Raw genomic sequence first — 18561 nt, forward strand, 5'->3', positions numbered from 1 at the left:
CAATGATGGTGGTGTCGTGGAGATGAACCATACCCGACGTTGATTCTATCTTTACACAGATCCGTTGTTGAGCTCGTCACCAAAGCGGAAGCTTGGCGGTCGGATCATAAGTGGGGTGTACAGATAACGTGATCCCTTATGGATCAGTGAATGCTGCTGCGGTGCTCCGTCTCGCTGTGATGCGATGCGAAGGTCCAAGAATGTGTGACAGTTGTTGTTGTTCGTACACAAGGCTATGCATAGTAGCTGTTCGTATTACTGAACAGCGAGATACGATATTGCCTCCATAAAGGGTCCTCTTACCTTGGAAACCACAACCACTGTCAGCGCTTGATCTTCCAACTTGCTCCTTCCGGCTTCTTGGCAATATACACTCATCACCGACCAAATCAACCCATATCCAGACATCATGGCTCCTCCGCAGACTGTACCTTGTCAATACAAGACAGGAAAGACTCTCGGAAGGTGAGCTACGCCCTCCAGACTGCTGGTTACGAGAGGGATCGGAGCTGATACTCCTTCGCAGCGGAACTTAGCAAGTCGCTCGTCGTCAATTGCGGACTACCTGCGAGTATTGTCGGCTGACTATCACACTGATTGATCACAGCGCCGTCGTCAAAGAATGTGTCCATATCACTGTGAATGAAGTCTTCCCAGGTGCTCCAACGGGATAGTTCGCCTCCAGTATGCACTCAGCTGATGATCATTTTCCCAGACCGGAGATTACTACGCCTGCAAAGTCCTCAACAAGAAGTTCTTGATGGTGAATACTTCTTCCCTCCAGACGACAGCGATTTCGACACTTGATCTCAGGATGGTGATCTGATCGCTGATTGTCCTCTCCACGATATACAGGGCCGAGAACATATGGTCAGAAACGAGATCAATGTTCTCAAACGGGTTTCAGCAGGACATAAGAATATCGTTCAATTGCACGACTTCTTCGAGACTACCCATAACCTTTATGTGAGTGGCTCCGAGCAGGCAATGCTTTTTCAATACTCATTTACTGACCACCGCCATCCCCGCAGCTCGTCTTCGACCTGTGTACTGGTGGAGAATTGTTCGACAGGATTTGCGCAAGAGGAAGCTATTTCGAGAAGTGAGTTGGATAATACGTTGTATGATAGGGCGAGTGAGACTCTAACACTCGATATGCAGGGACGCGGCAAACATTGTTAGTACTGTGACTTCGGCTGTCAAGTACCTCCACGATCAAGGTATCGTGCACCGAGGTGAGTTTCTAAACAGTCCTCAATAGAAATGTTGCTGATTATCCACCCCGCCTATTTTTCTCCTTTCCTGGAACTTGTCACACCTGCTTTGCGTCGCTGCATCATTCGTTCGCTGAAACATAACGTATACCGACATTCTCGACCAGATCTCAAACCTGAAAATATCCTCTTCAAGTCGAAAGCGGAAGATGCGGATCTCATGTTGGCCGACTTTGGACTCTCGAAGGTGTTAGAGGAGGACAAGTTTTCGATCTTGACAACGACCTGTGGTGTGAGTGTCTTTATTCTCCCTGCAGGCGAGATGAGTGTGGCTGACAGCTTGCCTTCGGGTTACTCCAGACTCCCGGTTACATGGCAGTAAGTTGTGCCTAGCCTGAAGATCGACAGGCATTGACTTCTTGCTCTGCTTTCTTAGCCCGAAATATTCAAAAAGGCAGGACACGGTAAGCCCGTTGACATCTGGGCGATTGGAGTGATCACGTACGTTATCTCACGATTGGTATGTCCCCCATCCGGGTCTGATGCCTATCTCGCAGCTACTTCCTTCTGTGTGGCTACACACCCTTCGACCGAGATTCACAATACGAAGAAATGCAAGCGATCTGCAATGGGGACTACAAATTTGAGCCCGCCGAATACTGGTCTGGCGTTTCTGAGACTGCCAAAGACTTCGTTCGAGCTTGTCTTACGATCGATCCTACTAACCGACCTACCGCTGCGGGCCTATTGCAACACAAGTGGTTGCAGGTTGGAGATGAGAGCTTCGTCAAGGATCCGACAAGCCCGTCAGGTCATGCTGTTGATCTGTTGCCTAACGTCAAGGCGGCGTTTGACGCAAAGAAGACATGTAGGTGTACTTGTAGCGTATGCGCTTGATTTCTAGCTGACGAGTGCTGTATCAACTTGACAGTCCGAAAAGCCGTTTTGGGCATGATGGCAGTCCATCGCTTCCAAGATCAACAACATCACAACACGATCGGCGGAGGGCAGACTGCAGCAGAGAAGGAACATTTTGCGAAAGAGGTGGAGCAATACAAAGTCGAGGCAGAGCAGGTGAGTGGTCCTTTCGACGTGTTTCACAGATGAGTAAATTTTCTGATCTTTGGTGTTATGTACAGGAGGACGTTCAGGAAGTGATCAAACAGCCTCAATCTCTCACTGCTTAAGCGGCAAGCCGACGATGGGTCGCAACGAGACGTTCAGTTTCACGCGCGAGATGATGAGCCGACAATGATGGAGTCATTTCGAAACGGTTCACTTCGAAGGAATGTACTCTTGGAGGAAGAACAGATTGCAGGTAGGGAGTTGGGCCCCTTTTGACGTTCGCAAGCTAGATAGTGGCATATTTCGGTTTCCCCCTATTTGGTCTTTGATACCCATACTATGATTTGCAGTAACTTATGCATAATGACCTGTATATCGTGTACATTAGCTAGGTGGTCTGATTCGTGCAGCTTTTTACTGTCGAGCGGAATGTCCAAGCCATATTAGCGGGAAGGTATCATTCCCTCGCTCTCGGTTTCTACAGTCTTCTGCTATGATCGAAAAGATTCACCTATACGATTCATTCCACATCCGCCGCTTTATATTTGAAAAGCAGACAGACACTACCAAGCGACCTGTGCTAAGAAACCTTTCGGCCATCTTCTCACGCCGTATTTCCTCGACTCATCCAAGATCGAGATGGCCAATGCGAATCCGAAGGGTATAAAGAAATGTTCGATCGACACGCCCTATCCCCAAAACCCGACATCAGTCTACCGCACACACAGCAACTTACTGAGACACTCGTTGACCGGGAAATGGATGATGGATCCGTTACTCACTCTAGTCAGGAAAGTATGTTGAAAGAAGGGTACGTAGCTGAAGAAGAACAGAAAGGCAAGAGACGCCAGCATCGCAGGTAAGAGACGCCAGTTTCCCGTGCCTCGATGGAGGAGGAATGTGAATGGGTTGGATTGGAAAATGCTCAATCGACGAGTTCGGGTGGAGAGCAGATTACCGAATTGCATGATCACAAGGGTGAAGAAGTAGCTGCGAGGTGTCAGCCGCACGGGATCTGTCAGCATCTTGCTTGTCATGACGAGTGGTGAAACCAGAGCGTTGCGAGTATGGTGAATGGGAGGCAGACGAAAGCGAGATTCAGAGTAGGGTCAGGCTGGGGAGAAAGGGAGTGGAATGCCCGCTTACATGGACTGAGCCTTGTTCAGTGCTTCAGCGAAAGCCTCTGGGTTATATTGAGCCGGGAGGCCACCATATGCCAGAACCCTGTATCGGAACAATTACCCTTAGTCAGCTCAATGATCCTGGTGCTGTCAGGCCACAGGCAACTTACAGATCCATGAATCTGTAACCCCTTCTTTCCAGATACCAAAAAGCCATACTCATCGCACAGAGACTCTCCAAAATGCCCAAAAACCCATATGCGTGCAACAACAACTTCCAATCGACCAACTTATCCTTCTTGACATCTCGCGGTTTACGGGTTAACAGTCCGCTTTCCGGTTTCTCGAAACACAACGAGATGGCGGGCAAGACGTCGGTGATGATGCAGACGATGATCATTTGTAGATTGGAGAGGATTTGGGGGAGACCGAGGATCACGTTGAACAGGATGGGCAAGAGCTCGGAAAATGATCCTGCGGGCAGGAGATAGACACATGTCTGTGTGGCAGCAGGAGTCTCCTTAGCCAGAAGGAACATCGCCATGATATGGGAATGGGGTGCACTTGCCTTGCGGAGATTATCAAATACGAGTCGGCCATATTCAACAGCCACTACGATGGACGAGAAGCTATCGCGTCGGAGAAAGTAGCTGACTCAGTACATTGTGGCCTTCGAAGGTTTTGGCACTCACGATTCCAGTAAGACCAGGTCCGCAGCTTCCATTGCGACCTCACTTCCACCGCCCATCGCGATCCCCACATCGGCAGCCTTCAACGAGGGCGCATCGTTGACCCCGTCGCCCGTCATTCCCACAATACATCCTCTCTTCTGGAACTCCTTAACAATCCGCAGCTTCTGTTCTGGTGTGGTCCTTGCGAAGACTATCTCGGCATACTGACATGCTTGATGCCACTGAGATTCAGACATCACCATCAAGTCTGATCCGGTGAGGACCAGACTGTTCCGTGAAGTATTGACAGCATCGAAATCGTAGGCTTCATTGAAGACGGGCGGCGACTCTGCATGGAGGTCGGATAGATGGTGTATTTGCGAAGATGTTGAGGTAATAATACCGCATTGTTGGGCGATTGCCACCGCTGTCAGAGCGAAATCGCCTGTGACCATGAAGAACCTAATTCCAGCACCTCGCATAGTCGCGACTGTGGCCGGGATGTCGTCTCGAGGGGGGTCGACGAGACCAATCAATCCCACGACCGTCAGATCTTGGTTCAGTTGACTATCGACGATGTCGGCAAAGTCAGGATGGTCGAATGGCATTTCTTTTGAGAGTGAGGTATACGGTATCGCCCGCTTGGCTAGGAGCAAGACACGCTGGCCTTTTGCCGCCCATGCTTCTTGCACAGCCGTAAGTCTTTGGCGGAGCAACGGTGTGAGTGGCACTGAGGAACCAGTTGATGGATCGTTGATGAGACCGCAACGCTTGAGGAGGACATCAGGTGCACCTTTGCACACGAGCATGAAATCATCGGGACCGAAGGAGTCACCTGGTCCGACAGGAGCACATCGAGTTGGAGTTGAGGTCGAAGCGGGCCGAAGAAGCTAATTGGAGGGTTTAGAATCGAAACGTTTGGGCAGACTGCGCGGAACTCGCCTTGAGCATGTACTTGGACTTTGAGTTGAAACTGAGCTTGAAAACATCTTCCCATTCAGCACTGGATTCCAGCACGGGACGGATGGTCTCGGCAAATCGTAGGATTGCTGAGTCTATGAAAGTCATTTTGGTCAGTCAGATGATTCTGTCGTCCACTGAGCGGCTGCACTGACCTGTAGCATCCCCGTGTACGGTTCTGAGTTCGATAGGCTGATCCATTGATGCGTCTTCGAATTTGGCAGCATTGCAAATTCCTGCCACAGCTGCTATTTGGGCCACCGTACCCCCTTCGTCCCTCCCGCTGACAACTCTGTCTCTCGTTTGGGTCGGTCGAGTCGAAAACATCATCCAATATCGCCACATTCACCACCGTCATCATGTTCTTCGTCAATGTCCCTGTCTTATCGGAACAAAGGACGTTCACCGCGCCCAGAGTCTCGACCGTCATCAGGCTCTTACAAAGAACCTTGTTCTTCGCTAGAGTATGAGCAATGACAGCCAAGGAGATGGTGACGCAAGCTGGTAGTCCTTCTGGGATGAATGAGACGCATACAGAGACGACATCGATGATGAGGCCTGAGACAGTGATGAAACCTTTATGGGATCGATTGAGCCAAGCGGCCCAGAGGATGATGACCACAACAGACAAGGTGAGAGCGAAGGATATGATGATGATGATGAATCGAAGGATCTCGCGTTGAAGTGTTGTGAGTGAGGGCGATCCGGTCGAAGAAAGTTTAGCAATACGTCCGAATATCGTGGAATCACCCGTCTGGACCACCACACCTATGCGTTGAGAACACAATTGATGATTAGCTCAAGGAAGGGTAGCGTGACCGAGGGAGGTGAAAGTGTACCTACCCAAGCCAGACCCACTGACACATAGCGTCCCTTGCAACCCCATATTCTTCGTCTCAAGAACGTTATCGTCGGTCTTCTCGACCGTCCCACGAATAGGTTCCGATTCTCCAGTCAAGACAGATCTATCAACCTTGAAATCCGAGGACACCTCGATGAATCTCAAGTCGGCCGGAAGCTTGTTGCCCAATGAGACTACCACAATATCTCCTGGAACTAGGTCTTTGGCTGGTATGGACACTTGGTGCCCGTTTCGAAGGACGAGGACGGAAGATGGGAGTAGGCCCGAGATCGAGGCCATGACTCGATTCGTAGAGAAGTCTTGGTGCGTGAACATGTCAGCTCGGATGCATTGTATATTTTAGAAGTTTTGCATCTCTCACCTTGCCATGCGTTCTGGTTAGGGTGTAGTTGATATGATCAGCCTGCTCAACAGAGGGGCTGTGGGGTGTGTGCTTACGAAGGCGGTCTGAAGCACAATCACGATGAGGAGCACAACTGCCAATGCCAAATTTGACGCTTGTGGGTTTGGGTTTCCGAGTGGCTTCCTAAGGAATGGAGAAATAGAGGTCAGGGTCAACAGTCTATCAGAGCACACAAGATAGTCCTTTGTTCCGAGCTTAGTGGATCAACTCACCAAGCGATGAAGCACAAGATTGAAGCGACCAGCAACAAACTTCCAAACCCGCCCAATATATACCTAACCCATCTGCGCAAACCATCAGCGAAAGATCACAATGACTTGCCATACCACGAGAGGATCGAGTTCGACCACCGACACACTTACTTGAGGATCAGATTATTCTTGGGAGGAGAGACAGTATTGGCACCATATTGTGACAACTTCCTTCTGACCTGTTCATCGTCTAATCCAGATTTCGGATGAACGCTCAGACGCTGGAGGACTTCTTCAGATGCAAGGAGATGCCAGTCTAGGTCGGCGATGTCTTTGGTCGCGTCTTTATTGTGAGTATTCTTGGGTGATATGTCTCGTTGTGATTCCGTCACATGAATGGATAGAGTCCTGATTCACAAGAAAAAATCAGTCGACATAGTCCTTCAGGGGTTACCTGTGAGCCCGTGACGACCAAGGCGGCTCTTGACTTACCTGAACTCTCCAATGACCCGACTACCAGTGTCCACCCTCGCCGGCCTGGCGAGTGAGACCGAGTTGAATCTCCTCAACTCTCGCTCTGTGTCCGCAGGACGAGCATGAGCTAGATAATAGGGATCTTCCTGGATGGTGATGGTACGCGGCAGGTTGAAGGTTGTGTGTTCTCTGTGAGTGTGTACCTTCTGGAGTTCAATTGAGCTTGCGTTCAGGTCCGAAGACCCGTCTCTCTCAATGTCGCCTATCGGCATGTTGTCCAATGTGGTGATTTAGTAGATTGTAGACGTGTACAGACGGTGGAAATGTGAGTGAGTGGAATTGGTCGAACAAGTATCCATAGGCTCTGAGCTTTATACCTATTCCCCATTCCTCCTGCATTTCGCCTCATCAGACTTGCATTTCTCCTCAAGCGATAACAGACCCCACGTCTGAAAATCGCTCATTTGTCAACTCATAAGTTACCGCGAGAGGGCAGATGCTGGGCCAGGCAAAAAGTTGGTATATGACTGAATCTCCAGCCTCTCTTCCATACGACCAATGGGAATAAATCACTCGAACAATTTCAACTTTACCCGGAGGAGATGATGAAACAAATAACGATCAGTTTGCGTGCAAAAACACACATACAACGAATTGGTCTAACGGGATCACCGTCAGTAAAAAGCTATTTTGGTAACAAACCCCGATTAGATCTCGTCATTGGAGTGCATGTGCCAAGGAAGCATGTGTGATATTCCTCTCCATTGTCAAGCTGCAAGCGATGATGTGCAATCCTCACTTGATGAGTGATGAGAAATCGAGGGGAAGGGCAGTATTCATGTGGCTCGAGGAGAGTGATGAATGATGTTTCTCAGTGCCTGATGGGATATGCAGGAAAGAAAATCGCTCATCTGCTTCGACTTGTCAAAACCCAACCTCGTGCGCGTGCTTGGCAGGTACTCCGGGCCGGACAATGCGATGGTGTCGTGAGCAGGACAAGGACAAGGCAAATCCGGTCAAAAAAGATGCGAAGAGTAATTAGCCCACACTGGAAATCGAATGAATGGGATTTATCCTCACTACTACGTAAAAGACGGGTTAGTAGCCTTATGGGGGTGGACGGACGAATCAGAAAATCCCTCGATAACATTTAGGGGACCGTGTTGTGTGCAGTAGTAGTAGTAGTAGTAGTAGTAGTAGTAGTAGTAGTAGTAGTAGTAGTAGTAGTAGTAGTAGTAGTAGTAGTAGTAGTGCTTCATGTTCAACGTTCCCCTACAACGCTTCGAGCAAGATGGATTTCTTCTATCATCATGTGCTGCCATCCTCCTCCTCGCAATTTGCAAAGCTGATGCGTGAATTTATGGATGTGAAAACCCGACACTTGCCCTGTTGATTTGGCAGCACAACGCCCAAAGGTAGCACCTCCAGCTTAGGCGCGCGCGGTCATGGTCAACTCCCCTTCGTCATCTCCCCCCTTCGCGCGTCTCTCCTGTCTGCCGACACGACTTGACATTACATTCCTCTGTCTGAACGCGTTGAATCGGATCGACCACGTCTTGACGCAAATTTGCCAGTTTCAAAGAGCAGCTTTCTACTGCCGACCGGTCTGAGCTGAAGAAGAGGCGAATTGGACACGACGACCTGTCAAGATGGAAGCGAAATTGCAAGTCTTCCTTGACTGCCCTTTGACCCCTGCGTCACACTGACTTTCATCGTGAACTACGCACAGACAAAAGCTCAAAGTTACAGAGCTGAAAGAATTGCTCGCCAAACACCATCTCGTCCAAACTGGCAAGAAGGACGATCTGGTCAAGCGTTTACTCGACAACAATGTCGATGTGGAGGATGGAGCGACAGAGGAATTAGTGAGTGCTCGTCACATCACTGCTGTGAATTTAGTCATTGCGAACAGCGAAGACCGGAGACTGAGATTCTTGCAACCTGACAGGTCGATCCCGACGCCTCGACTGGAGGTACAGCTGCTCCCCAAAGCGGCCCTCCTGTCACAGCTGCTCCTGCTGCTCCCGAGCTTGTCCCATCATCAGAAGTGAATATATCATTCCTCCAATCCCGCCGCACACCGCTGATATGCTACGTGTGTTTCAGACCTCAAATTTGGATGCCACCAAATCTGCACTCGGACCGACACCTGCACCTGTCAACGACACCCTTACGCCCGAACAACAAGCGAGAAAAGCTCGAGCAGAACGATTCGGTATTCCTTTCAATCCCGATGCCAAACCAAACCCCGCTCGAGCGTCTCAATCCAAATCAGAATCCACCACTCCTGCTCTTATTACTCCCGCGCTCGCTGCCACTCCTGCTGCTGCGGCCTCACAACCGAGACAAAAAGCCAGTGCGATCGATTCTAATCCACTAGGGTTGAGTGAGGAGGTCTTGGCTCGCCGAGCGGCCAAATTCGGATTGCCAGAGAAGAAGCCTGAAGCTGCCAAACCTGCTGCCGCGGTGACTCCTACACCCGTAACAAAGAAGGTTGAAGAGAAACCAAAAGAAGAGATCACTCCGTGAGTTCAACTTTCTGTCTTGAGCTTCTAGCGGCCTCGCTGATCGCGATAACGCCCAATAGTGAAATGGCGGAGAAGATTGCGGTTGAGGAGGAGAAGAAGCGGAAGAGGGCAGAGAAGTTTGGAACCGCAAAACATGCGATTGAGACCACTACTAACGGAACAAACGGAGCAGCAGAACCGGTGAGTACCACGAGCGTGGGGGCACAAGGTGAAGTCACGTCCTCGGGCTGAACAGTGGACGGTGTAGGATGCCAAGAAAGCAAAAGTGTAGGTGAGTCGTTTCTTTTTCACGGGACGAACGTGTCGAGAAGAGGAGCGTGTACTGTAGAGAGGAGGAGAAACAAAAGTCGCAACCTTATGCACAAGCACAAATGCACACGACCTTCATGACAAAGCAAAGGGATCCTCTTGCGAGTGTGCAGCACGAGTTGCTGCATAGTGGTCTCGATCTAAGAGTGATTCACGATGCACGACACTACGCCTTGGTCGCCCTTGCCTCCCTGGCAGTCTTTACAAGCCCATCAAGCCAATCCTGATGACCCATCCATATAGGATTTGGCTTCTTGGCCGCGAGTTGAATTGCTGGTCTCCCAATCTGAGATTCCTGAGTGAATATCCTTACTCTCCCATGACTCAGGTCCTCCACTATCCACGCATGATAAACATCAATCGCCTCATCCTCATTCCCATCCAATTTAGCTATCCAAGCCAATCTTCCTGGCGTTGTAGAAGAGGGAGCGACCGATTCAGCGACCTCCGTCTGGATGGGTGGGAAACCGAATGTCGAGAAGCTGAACCTGTCACCTTTTTCGAGGATTGGTCCAGAAGATGGAGGAGTGATCTTGCATACGTTGTCGTAGTAGAATTCCCATTGGGTGATATCGACAAGGAGAGGCCATATGTCGGCCGAAGTGAGATTGGCGACGATCGTCTCGTTCGATACGAACAGATCTGTAAGACCAGGTAAGTAACGGTCGGGCCAATCGATATCGGTGGTCATGTTGTGATGTGACTGAATGATATACTCGTGTTAGATATTAGGAGATCAACTCGGCCGAGGACCACGGAGTAAAGACACCTCGTACGGATATAGAGTGAAGACTGACCTCGGGCGCGATGATCTAATTCAGACCAGAGCGAGGCGACTTGTCATATACGTACAACAAGCAGAGTAAAGAGATCGATCGCCTTGGAATGGTGATCGTCACATGATCGTTTTCAATTCACTTATCATATCCTACGGAGCAATCGCGTCCGCGGCCTCGTCCACGGAGTGGAGGTGGAGGCAAAGATTTGGCTTGGATCGTGCGAAAATCGGATTATGAGTATAGCTGATCGTCTGGCTGATCGACCCGGGCTTGTGTCACAAGCAGCGCTCACCTTTACGACATGCATGGTCGATCTGCAGCTGCAGCCAAGGGAGTTGGAGTACAGATATGTCACAGATGTCGTGTGGTGCAGATCACACCATCGTCCACCAAGGTACGGCTCATTGTTTCCGCTGCAGGGTCTGAAGACAACACTACACACTCTCGAGGAGGTATTTGTAACTTACGTGAATGACGGGTCTATGAGAATAGCACCTGCTTACCCTTATAAATTTCGTTCCACCGAAGTCCGACGCGGAGCAATAGAAAACCCCCTGCGTGCCGTAGTCCGTGATCAGTAAACCATACAAGCTATAGCCTGAAAGCGGTTAGTTCTGGATCTGGATCTGATCGTTGCCTGATTCTTTGTACGTGTTATACGGTTCAGCTCCTGCCAGATCCCGTCAGTGATGGAACGATGTTGATGAAGCAGATCTGTCTCTCTCTCTCACTCTCCCCGTCAGGGAATCACGCCTTTTTCGGATGACACGATTGTTGATATGTCATTTTGTCGGAGTACCGATCTCCAGCGTCTGCCTGGCAATCATCACATCACCGAAAACGACTGTCTCATTAATAACGTTATTGGTCACTAACCTCTCTTGCGACTGCAGAATGGTTTTTTCTTTTTTTCCCTTTCTACGAGAGCACCGGAAAAATCACGACGGGCTAACGTCAATAATGTCGAGAAACTCTCCATCTCGTCAAGTGTCCTTTAATTGAATCGGAAGTCGGAGCATATCTGACAGACACGGTTTGGTCGCTTTTTCCTATCTGATGCCATAAGCGAGTACTCAACAAACACATCCAAACTTCTTGATCCTCGATGCATGCACGCGCTCTAGCTTTCAGCCTCCATCGCTTCCCTTCACCTGTCCTTGAGTCGGACAAGGTGATCGGATCTAGTCGTCTGGCGGCAGGATCTGGCCACCTTCACTAGCGCGTTCGACGAGAAAGCACGCGCCTGCGGACGCCACTCATCGAAACGGGATGCAGAACAAAAGCCATCCTTGGAAACCATCAAGGGTCTGGCAGGTGGAGGTGGAGGAGACAGACGGGAAAAGGAACGGGGAGTACGGTGTGTGTCACCTCCCTCTGTGCCCTGCTGTGATGAGTTGACATAGTGACCGTAGGCCATCGCTTGTACCCAATAGGACCTACAGTCTCCGCTTGTGGAGTCGTGAAAGAGAAAGAAAGAATTCAGAGGTTCAGGGGAGGACTTCGAGAAATCAGTATCGAAAGGGATGATTGCCCCTCTTCCCCCAAGGTTCGAGGAACGATCCTTCCTCTCCCATTACGTCGTCATCGTGAGAAGATGACGGGTCCCGACGGAAACAAGCGGTTGCTGTACGGTGATGAGTACGTGTCTTCCGGCGTATTATCAGGATTTTCACTCCCCCGATAGGACTTATGATTTTGACTTTCGGGACAAAGCAGAACATTGCTTCTCAACACTCGGGACATCTGGATTGCGGTTGTAGAAGGACGATGTATACGACAGTCCTTCCTTCTATACCATCGACTATGCCAAGGTGGTTCTCCGGATGCAAAAATCATGATGGAAGGGCCGAATACTAAAAGGTGAGATCCAGAAGTCCGTTTGTCCGATATCTTCGGTCTATTTCAAGGAGGAAGGTAATAACGCAACTGCGAGGTGGTTAGGAGAAAAACCCGAATGCGAAGATGAAAAAAGTCTGGAATCTGGTCATGATGATGCTGATGATTCGACTTCGATCAGGGCCGGGAGGGGGGGGGGGGGGGAAATGGTGAGACTTTCCCCACCGGAGCATATAGTAAGGATGACATCGGCTGAAAGGGAGTTTTCTAACGGCAAACGACCATGAAACGACCCTCTGGAACCGGATTGTATGGTAAAGCCATTGATCAAAGTACCTGTGCCCACTTCTGTTGATGGGCCGTGCCGTGAGGATCGGATGACAGGTTGTCGCTGTGTCGACTTGGACCAGAAGGCAAACAGACTCAATGCGCTGTCTGTATGCGCAACGTGTTTTGTTTTGTCAACTTCCTCGGTGTGATCTTCCCCCTTAGATTGTTCCTGTTACCAAATTGACCTGGGGCAGCGTCCCTTGTGATTGAGTGATTTCCCTTCCTCTCCTTGTCTAGGCTTGAGAGGCATGCCCACAAGCATGAGTCCTCCGTCTAGACGGACTGTCCTTACGATGAGGGGCGCAGAGGGAAACAAAGTAGTCCTGACTATTGGTCCGCGAAGCGAAAGGAAAGAAGAAGGGAGATATATATGTTTTGGTCGGCCATTTCGGTCGGGAGAATAAAACTATTGGATAAAAAGGACCCTGAGCAAAATGCGGGTCCACTCAATCTCCGAAACGATCAAGGACAGGGCACGAATACGTTCAGGGGGGGAGGGGGAATGAAAAAAAAAAAACCCCTTCCCCCTTGCTCACGGTCGAGAGTAGTACGGCACGGTTTGGCACGGGATATGATGCAAGGGCGGCGAGAGAAAGGGGAGAAGGCGAATTAAGGGCTTGTCGGAATAGTGGGACTACTACTACTACTACTACTACTGCTACTGCTACTGCTGTTGCTCGTGACGACAATAATGGAAACAACCCAACGAGTAGTCTAGTTTTCCGTATTTTGGGCATCTCTCCTTGCTTCGATTAGACTGCACGTCGTCATCATCATCTTGGTCTCTATCTCTACACATCTCTCCCCCTCTCTCCACCTCTCTCAGCGTCGAAAAGAGGCGAGCCTGAGGTGAGAAGAAGGAGACCATAGACGAGTCCTTTTCCACCTTGTCCTTGACCGATCATTTCCGTTGCGCTCCTCTGGAATCCCTCCGAATTCCTGTGGTCATTTGATCGATCTCGTCAGCTGAACGACATCATCTCGCAAGCATCAAAGGTCAAGGAGGAGAAAGACACACCACACGACACAGACGACTCTGTGGAGTCTCCACCGGTCGATCACAACAGCGCATAGTCGGGCTCCATTCGGGCAGGAAGTGATTCTGTGTGACACGGACGACAATACGAAACGAGGTCTTATACACACCGCTACGGGCACTCTCCTTGCGCCATTGTTGTTTCATCCCATCCGTACAAACAGCTACCACTGCTTTCTTCTTCGATCATCGTAAAAATAATCGGTTCACATCAGTCCTTCTTTTTGACTGTTTATCGTTTCGACTCGCAATCAAACATCATTACATACACGAGGAACCATATTCTACAATCAAGACAACCAACATCGTCAGTCACTGCCTCCCCGCCCACACAGTCTCCGGCCACATCTTGCGATAATCTCGTGGTAGGCTATCGCCTGAACGTACGACAAAAAGCGCCCGGACGATCTGCCAAAGGCGACAACAGAATTTAAATTACAGAACGTTCTTTGACCGGGGTCTCACCTTGCGGGAGTCTCTCGATCTTACCCTTGTTCTGCGTTTATATAGTCATCTGAAAGCCGTCAGCAGTTGGCGATACCTCAATCCACGATCAGATCAATCTCGTCGTCGCTTCACTATCGTCAGACTACACGTCTCCCTGAGATTCCTTTACGGCCAATCACAAATAAACTCATTCTGTCATACCGTCCCACCGATTACGCTCGTTCCTCTCCACTTGACTTGCGTCAGCTCAAATTCAACTGAAAACAACTGGGAATACACTCTCCGCCGGTGTACAGAAGCACACGGTTAGTCCCTTGGTTGTGATTTGCCAACAAAGCAGATCCCTGCTACCTTCACTTATCACTACACGGAGCAAACACTCAACAACGACTTTGCGAATCCATTCAGTGCGAGGGGTTTCCCCATACATTCTTCACCATCTCACCGTTACTCTAATTGCTTCAGACCGTCTCGTTCTCCCAGCTTTCCACTCCTACCCAGAGGTAGCATGAGCTACCCAACTTCGACATACTCATCGCGACAAACGGCATTCGACGGTCCGGGAGCTAGAACGATACTAGGAGGAGACGCAGGCTTATCCACATCGGCAGACACTTCCTCCCATCACGCTCATCAACAACGAGTCGGGGAAATGGAGCCAAAATCACCGACCCCCGCGTCGGAACCTGGAGACGGAACTTCACCCAATCAAGATGCCGCATCACTGGCGAAGAGAGTAGGAGGTAAACCGAACGTATCATCTGCATGTGGTCCGTGCAAGAGGGCGCATCTGGCCTGTGACATCGCGAGACCTTGCAAGCGATGTGTCAACATGGGAAAGCCGGAACAGTGTGAGGATGTGCCTGTGAGTTGAGACTGCGTGCATTTCTTGTGACATCCCTGTCAGAAGTCACCGAATGTCTCAAAGCTGACAACACCTCTTTGCATAGCACAAGAAGAGAGGCAGACCCAAGGTTCCCAAGCCAGCTCTTGGAGAGCCATATCATAGAGCCAAACCGCCTCCCCCTTCCGAGTCTAGTGGAGTAGGGAAATGGAAGGGTCCATCAGCGTATGACGCACCTTATATGACGACAGTGGACGCCCCTCCTCCTCCAACAGCGCTACCAATCAGCCGAAATGCACCCTCGACATCAAGACCTGGACAGGGCCTTGAAGGTGATCAGACCTACCCTTCTGCCGTTCCTCCTACACAACCTTTCACTCTCTTCACCACGACCGACTTCAAGATCCTTCGCGCCAGTCCCACTTGTTATCCTCTGATCGGCTATCATCCCAACGAATTCGTGAACCTCAACTTGCTGGACTGGATACATCCTCAAGATCGACATTTCATCGATATCGAGCGCAACCGACTTCTGACAGTGCCGTATGTTGATGCCCCACTGCGGTCGACCGACGTCACTCAAGCAGCGATCACTCAACGCAGCGAATTAGAGCTCCTCTCGCCGGCAGAAGGGATGAGAGAGCCGTATCCGAACAAGAACGTTAGAGTGCTTCACTCTGACAATCGGTTCAGCCCTTTCAATATCCGACTGCATCTTGGTGGAGGCTTGGGCGCCAGTCTATGGCAACCTGCCAGTCTAGGAAGAATCTACCTGGTGATCTCATTTCTCGCCATCCCGGCTGCTCGACCATCACGAGATATGCCACCTGATATTCCTCAACCGCTTCCCTCTCGACGCTCATCTCAGATCGCGCCCCCAACACCCATCACTCCGGCTCAATCGATGCCAGGACATGGTTTACCAGGTTTTTCGGCAATAGCAGCGGCAGCTGATGCACCTCTACCTAGATATGAGAACCTACCTCCTCAACCTTACTATCCGCCTCAGCCCGCTTCTGTTCCTCGTCCTTCCGGGCCATCTTTGTCAGCCTATCCCTACCCTCGGCCAGGACCGCCTCCGAATGTGCCAGCGATCTACGGCAGCGGTGGGCCAAGGCGATCTTCTTCCCCTAGCGCAGCATATCGAACTCCACAATCATCCACTTATCCTGTGGGAACGCCAGATTACTCTCATGCTCCTCAACCACCGCCAGCAGGAGCAGCGGGATATTATCCTCCGGAAGCATATAGGCGTCCGAGCGAAGATGATAAATGGAGGAACGGTAACAACGGAAATGGGAGAGCGATCCCTCCTCCTGGCGGTCCAGGAGCTATGCCACCTCCCAGCGGAGACGGTGCTAGAAGAGCTTGGGAGTTGTAGGTCGTGGACATGTCTCAGCTCTCCATGGCACGCACCCACCCTGCTTCTAATCAGAGGCGTTTTATCATTTAGAATCATACGGATAGGATAGAATGTTGGGTCGACATTCCATTTCTTCTTTCCTTTTGGTCTATGACGATCCATCTTTTGCATTGTCGTAATTCATTGCTTGTTCGCATTTTCTCCTAACTTTCTCTTAGATTTACTTTGAAAAATCACAGCATAGGTACAAGTAGACAGACGTAAACGGATCCGGATAGTTCGACTTAGCATAGCATGTAATGTTGCGTCAAGGTAGCATTCCTTTCTTTCTTTGTTTTTTTGGACACAAGATCAAGCGAATCAGATCCATGTTCATGTACACAATACAAAGTAGACGTTCTCACTTCATCCCTAAGCCTATCCGACCTTCTTCGAAACCGAGTGAGAATTCAATGAGAGAAATCGTACAATCGAATACTTTACTGCTTTCACAACTCGAACCGCCTTGAGAGGTGCCTCACTCGATAGTGACTCTTGCAGCATCGCTCTCCGTTGTCCCCCCTCCTTCTTCCACCTTCTTCTCGTATCTCACACTGGCAGGTAGTGACCAGAGTGTCGTCCGGTTCTCAGGATTACGATGTGCGTCCGCTAGACCCTTACCGAAGTTGGACATGCAGATACAGCCGACGGCGAAAGTGATGATGAGGATGATGATGGCGAAGATCGCTAAGGTCATGAACGGAATAAGTATGACTCATTACTTCACCCCGTCCAGTGCTGGAGGATGAAGTTGTTTCCGCATCGCAGCGATGGGATTCGGCCGTGGTGACATGGTCGTTGACGATACGAGAAATAGAATTTAGACGTACAGAAAATAGCCATGGTAATCTTGGTGTTGATGTACAAGGTAGAAGTCCTCGGTAACCAGAGTGAAGCAAGTTTATATCTGAGCTCAATCAAGAGATTATCAGTGCTCACATCTGCACATGAGGCGGGAAGACGCACATGAAGTACGCAATTCCTGCGATCATGAGGAAGAGGCACAAGCCCATCGTTCTGCGATTAGTCGCCAAGTTCAAGCGTTAGAACAATCCAGATCATGAGCTTGCTGTGAAAAGGCATAGCTACTTACGGCCTGTTTTCCGCCCTGAGTGCCCATCCACACAAAAATGTGGCGAGGACGAGCAAGGGAAGAGCAATGACGGTGACGATACTGTAGTCGTATCTGGTCAGCGGCTTCCCAGTCTCGACCGGACAGCTGAGCGAATGAGACAGAGAGAACAGCCTATGACTCACAATTCCGCCTTCTTGGGCTTCCAAGCTGTGATGAGGATTATGTACTGTGTGCAACGACCCAAGTCACAAGTCAGGCATTAATCTGACTCATCTATAATCCCGCTCTGGAAACTCACCGCCATACAAAATGCCATGGCGAAGAAGATAAGCATCTTGAGTAACGAGATGAACGTCTGATATTGCCTGTGCATTTCTGGGATCATAATATCAGTGTCTTCTTGCTCGATAGTGACAGCGTGATCCATGCCGCAGGTCGCGGATAGGGTGCCAACTCACTTTTCATCTCGGGAGAAGCACCAACCAGATGGAAGACTGCCCATCCAAACTGAATATACAGTTGTCGGATCATCACCGCGAAAGAGATGCTGGCGAAGCCAAAGATGATCGGCGGGACTATCATGAGCTTTTCGAGTAAGTTGTAGAGGGAGTCGGGGCCGGTGCATCTCTGTGAAGTACCATGAGTGTCTGTTTCAAGAGACTCGAAGGAGGACTCGAACGTGTAATGGAAGTGTACAGGGCAAGGACTGCTCGGATGCTGATCCGTTGGGAACGGTGCAACGTTAATTGGAGAACCACCAACCGGATACTTTCCACAATCTCCTGGGGCATTCTCGTCCTGCAAAGCGTTTTTCGTCTGGGGAATCTGAAGAATCCCATAGAGGGTGAGGCAGAAGTTGAAAAACAAGTGCAGTGCTAGCTTTGAGTTACACCGAATCAGTATGATCAACAGACTGGAGATGGTCGTCCAAGCAATTGGGAGATACCTGGACGATATTGCGGGCTCGGAGTCCATCAAAGACATAGATGACCGAGAACATTCCGCAGAGAAGCG

General features: G+C 50.1%; 6 protein-coding genes across 6 annotated transcripts; 3 read left to right on the forward strand and 3 right to left on the reverse strand.

Moving 5' to 3' along the window:
• Positions 1–409: 409 nt before the first annotated feature.
• Positions 410–2401, forward strand: IAR55_003904 (uncharacterized protein; the record flags this gene model as incomplete). The annotated part of the gene is made up of 12 exons (XM_066947009.1): positions 410–465; positions 608–638; positions 716–763; positions 856–966; positions 1032–1102; positions 1162–1235; positions 1382–1506; positions 1575–1592; positions 1651–1715; positions 1772–2082; positions 2146–2288; positions 2354–2401. The coding sequence occupies 12 exons, from the start codon at positions 410–412 to the stop codon at positions 2399–2401; spliced, it is 1101 nt and encodes a 366-aa protein (XP_066802388.1).
• A 441-nt stretch (positions 2402–2842) lies between these two features.
• IAR55_003905 (uncharacterized protein) lies at positions 2843–7233 on the reverse strand (the record flags this gene model as incomplete). The annotated part of the gene is made up of 14 exons (XM_066947010.1): positions 2843–2968; positions 3062–3269; positions 3426–3503; positions 3571–4029; positions 4093–4961; positions 5014–5126; positions 5187–5279; positions 5473–5799; positions 5875–6192; positions 6255–6267; positions 6332–6419; positions 6509–6580; positions 6659–6895; positions 6980–7233. The coding sequence occupies 14 exons, from the start codon at positions 7231–7233 to the stop codon at positions 2843–2845; spliced, it is 3255 nt and encodes a 1084-aa protein (XP_066802389.1).
• Positions 7234–8020: 787 nt separating this feature from the next.
• IAR55_003906 (uncharacterized protein) lies at positions 8021–9760 on the forward strand (the record flags this gene model as incomplete). Its single annotated transcript, XM_066947011.1, has 6 exons — positions 8021–8058; positions 8691–8826; positions 8910–9008; positions 9068–9486; positions 9549–9669; positions 9737–9760. 6 exons carry the CDS (start codon positions 8021–8023, stop codon positions 9758–9760), a joined length of 837 nt encoding a protein of 278 aa, XP_066802390.1.
• Positions 9761–9964: 204 nt separating this feature from the next.
• IAR55_003907 (uncharacterized protein) lies at positions 9965–10489 on the reverse strand (the record flags this gene model as incomplete). Its single annotated transcript, XM_066947012.1, has 1 exon — positions 9965–10489. The coding sequence occupies one exon, from the start codon at positions 10487–10489 to the stop codon at positions 9965–9967; it is 525 nt and encodes a 174-aa protein (XP_066802391.1).
• Positions 10490–14734: 4245 nt separating this feature from the next.
• On the forward strand, positions 14735–16451 carry IAR55_003908 (uncharacterized protein; the record flags this gene model as incomplete). The annotated part of the gene is made up of 2 exons (XM_066947013.1): positions 14735–15091; positions 15177–16451. The coding sequence occupies 2 exons, from the start codon at positions 14735–14737 to the stop codon at positions 16449–16451; spliced, it is 1632 nt and encodes a 543-aa protein (XP_066802392.1).
• Positions 16452–16950: 499 nt separating this feature from the next.
• On the reverse strand, positions 16951–18547 carry IAR55_003909 (uncharacterized protein; the record flags this gene model as incomplete). Its single annotated transcript, XM_066947014.1, has 9 exons — positions 16951–17159; positions 17303–17379; positions 17439–17489; positions 17566–17646; positions 17730–17773; positions 17846–17922; positions 18006–18174; positions 18310–18426; positions 18494–18547. 9 exons carry the CDS (start codon positions 18545–18547, stop codon positions 16951–16953), a joined length of 879 nt encoding a protein of 292 aa, XP_066802393.1.
• Positions 18548–18561: the final 14 nt, after the last annotated feature.

This window comes from Kwoniella newhampshirensis, chromosome 7 (assembly GCF_039105145.1).
Source record: "Kwoniella newhampshirensis strain CBS 13917 chromosome 7, whole genome shotgun sequence".
Lineage (NCBI taxonomy): Eukaryota > Fungi > Basidiomycota > Tremellomycetes > Tremellales > Cryptococcaceae > Kwoniella > Kwoniella newhampshirensis.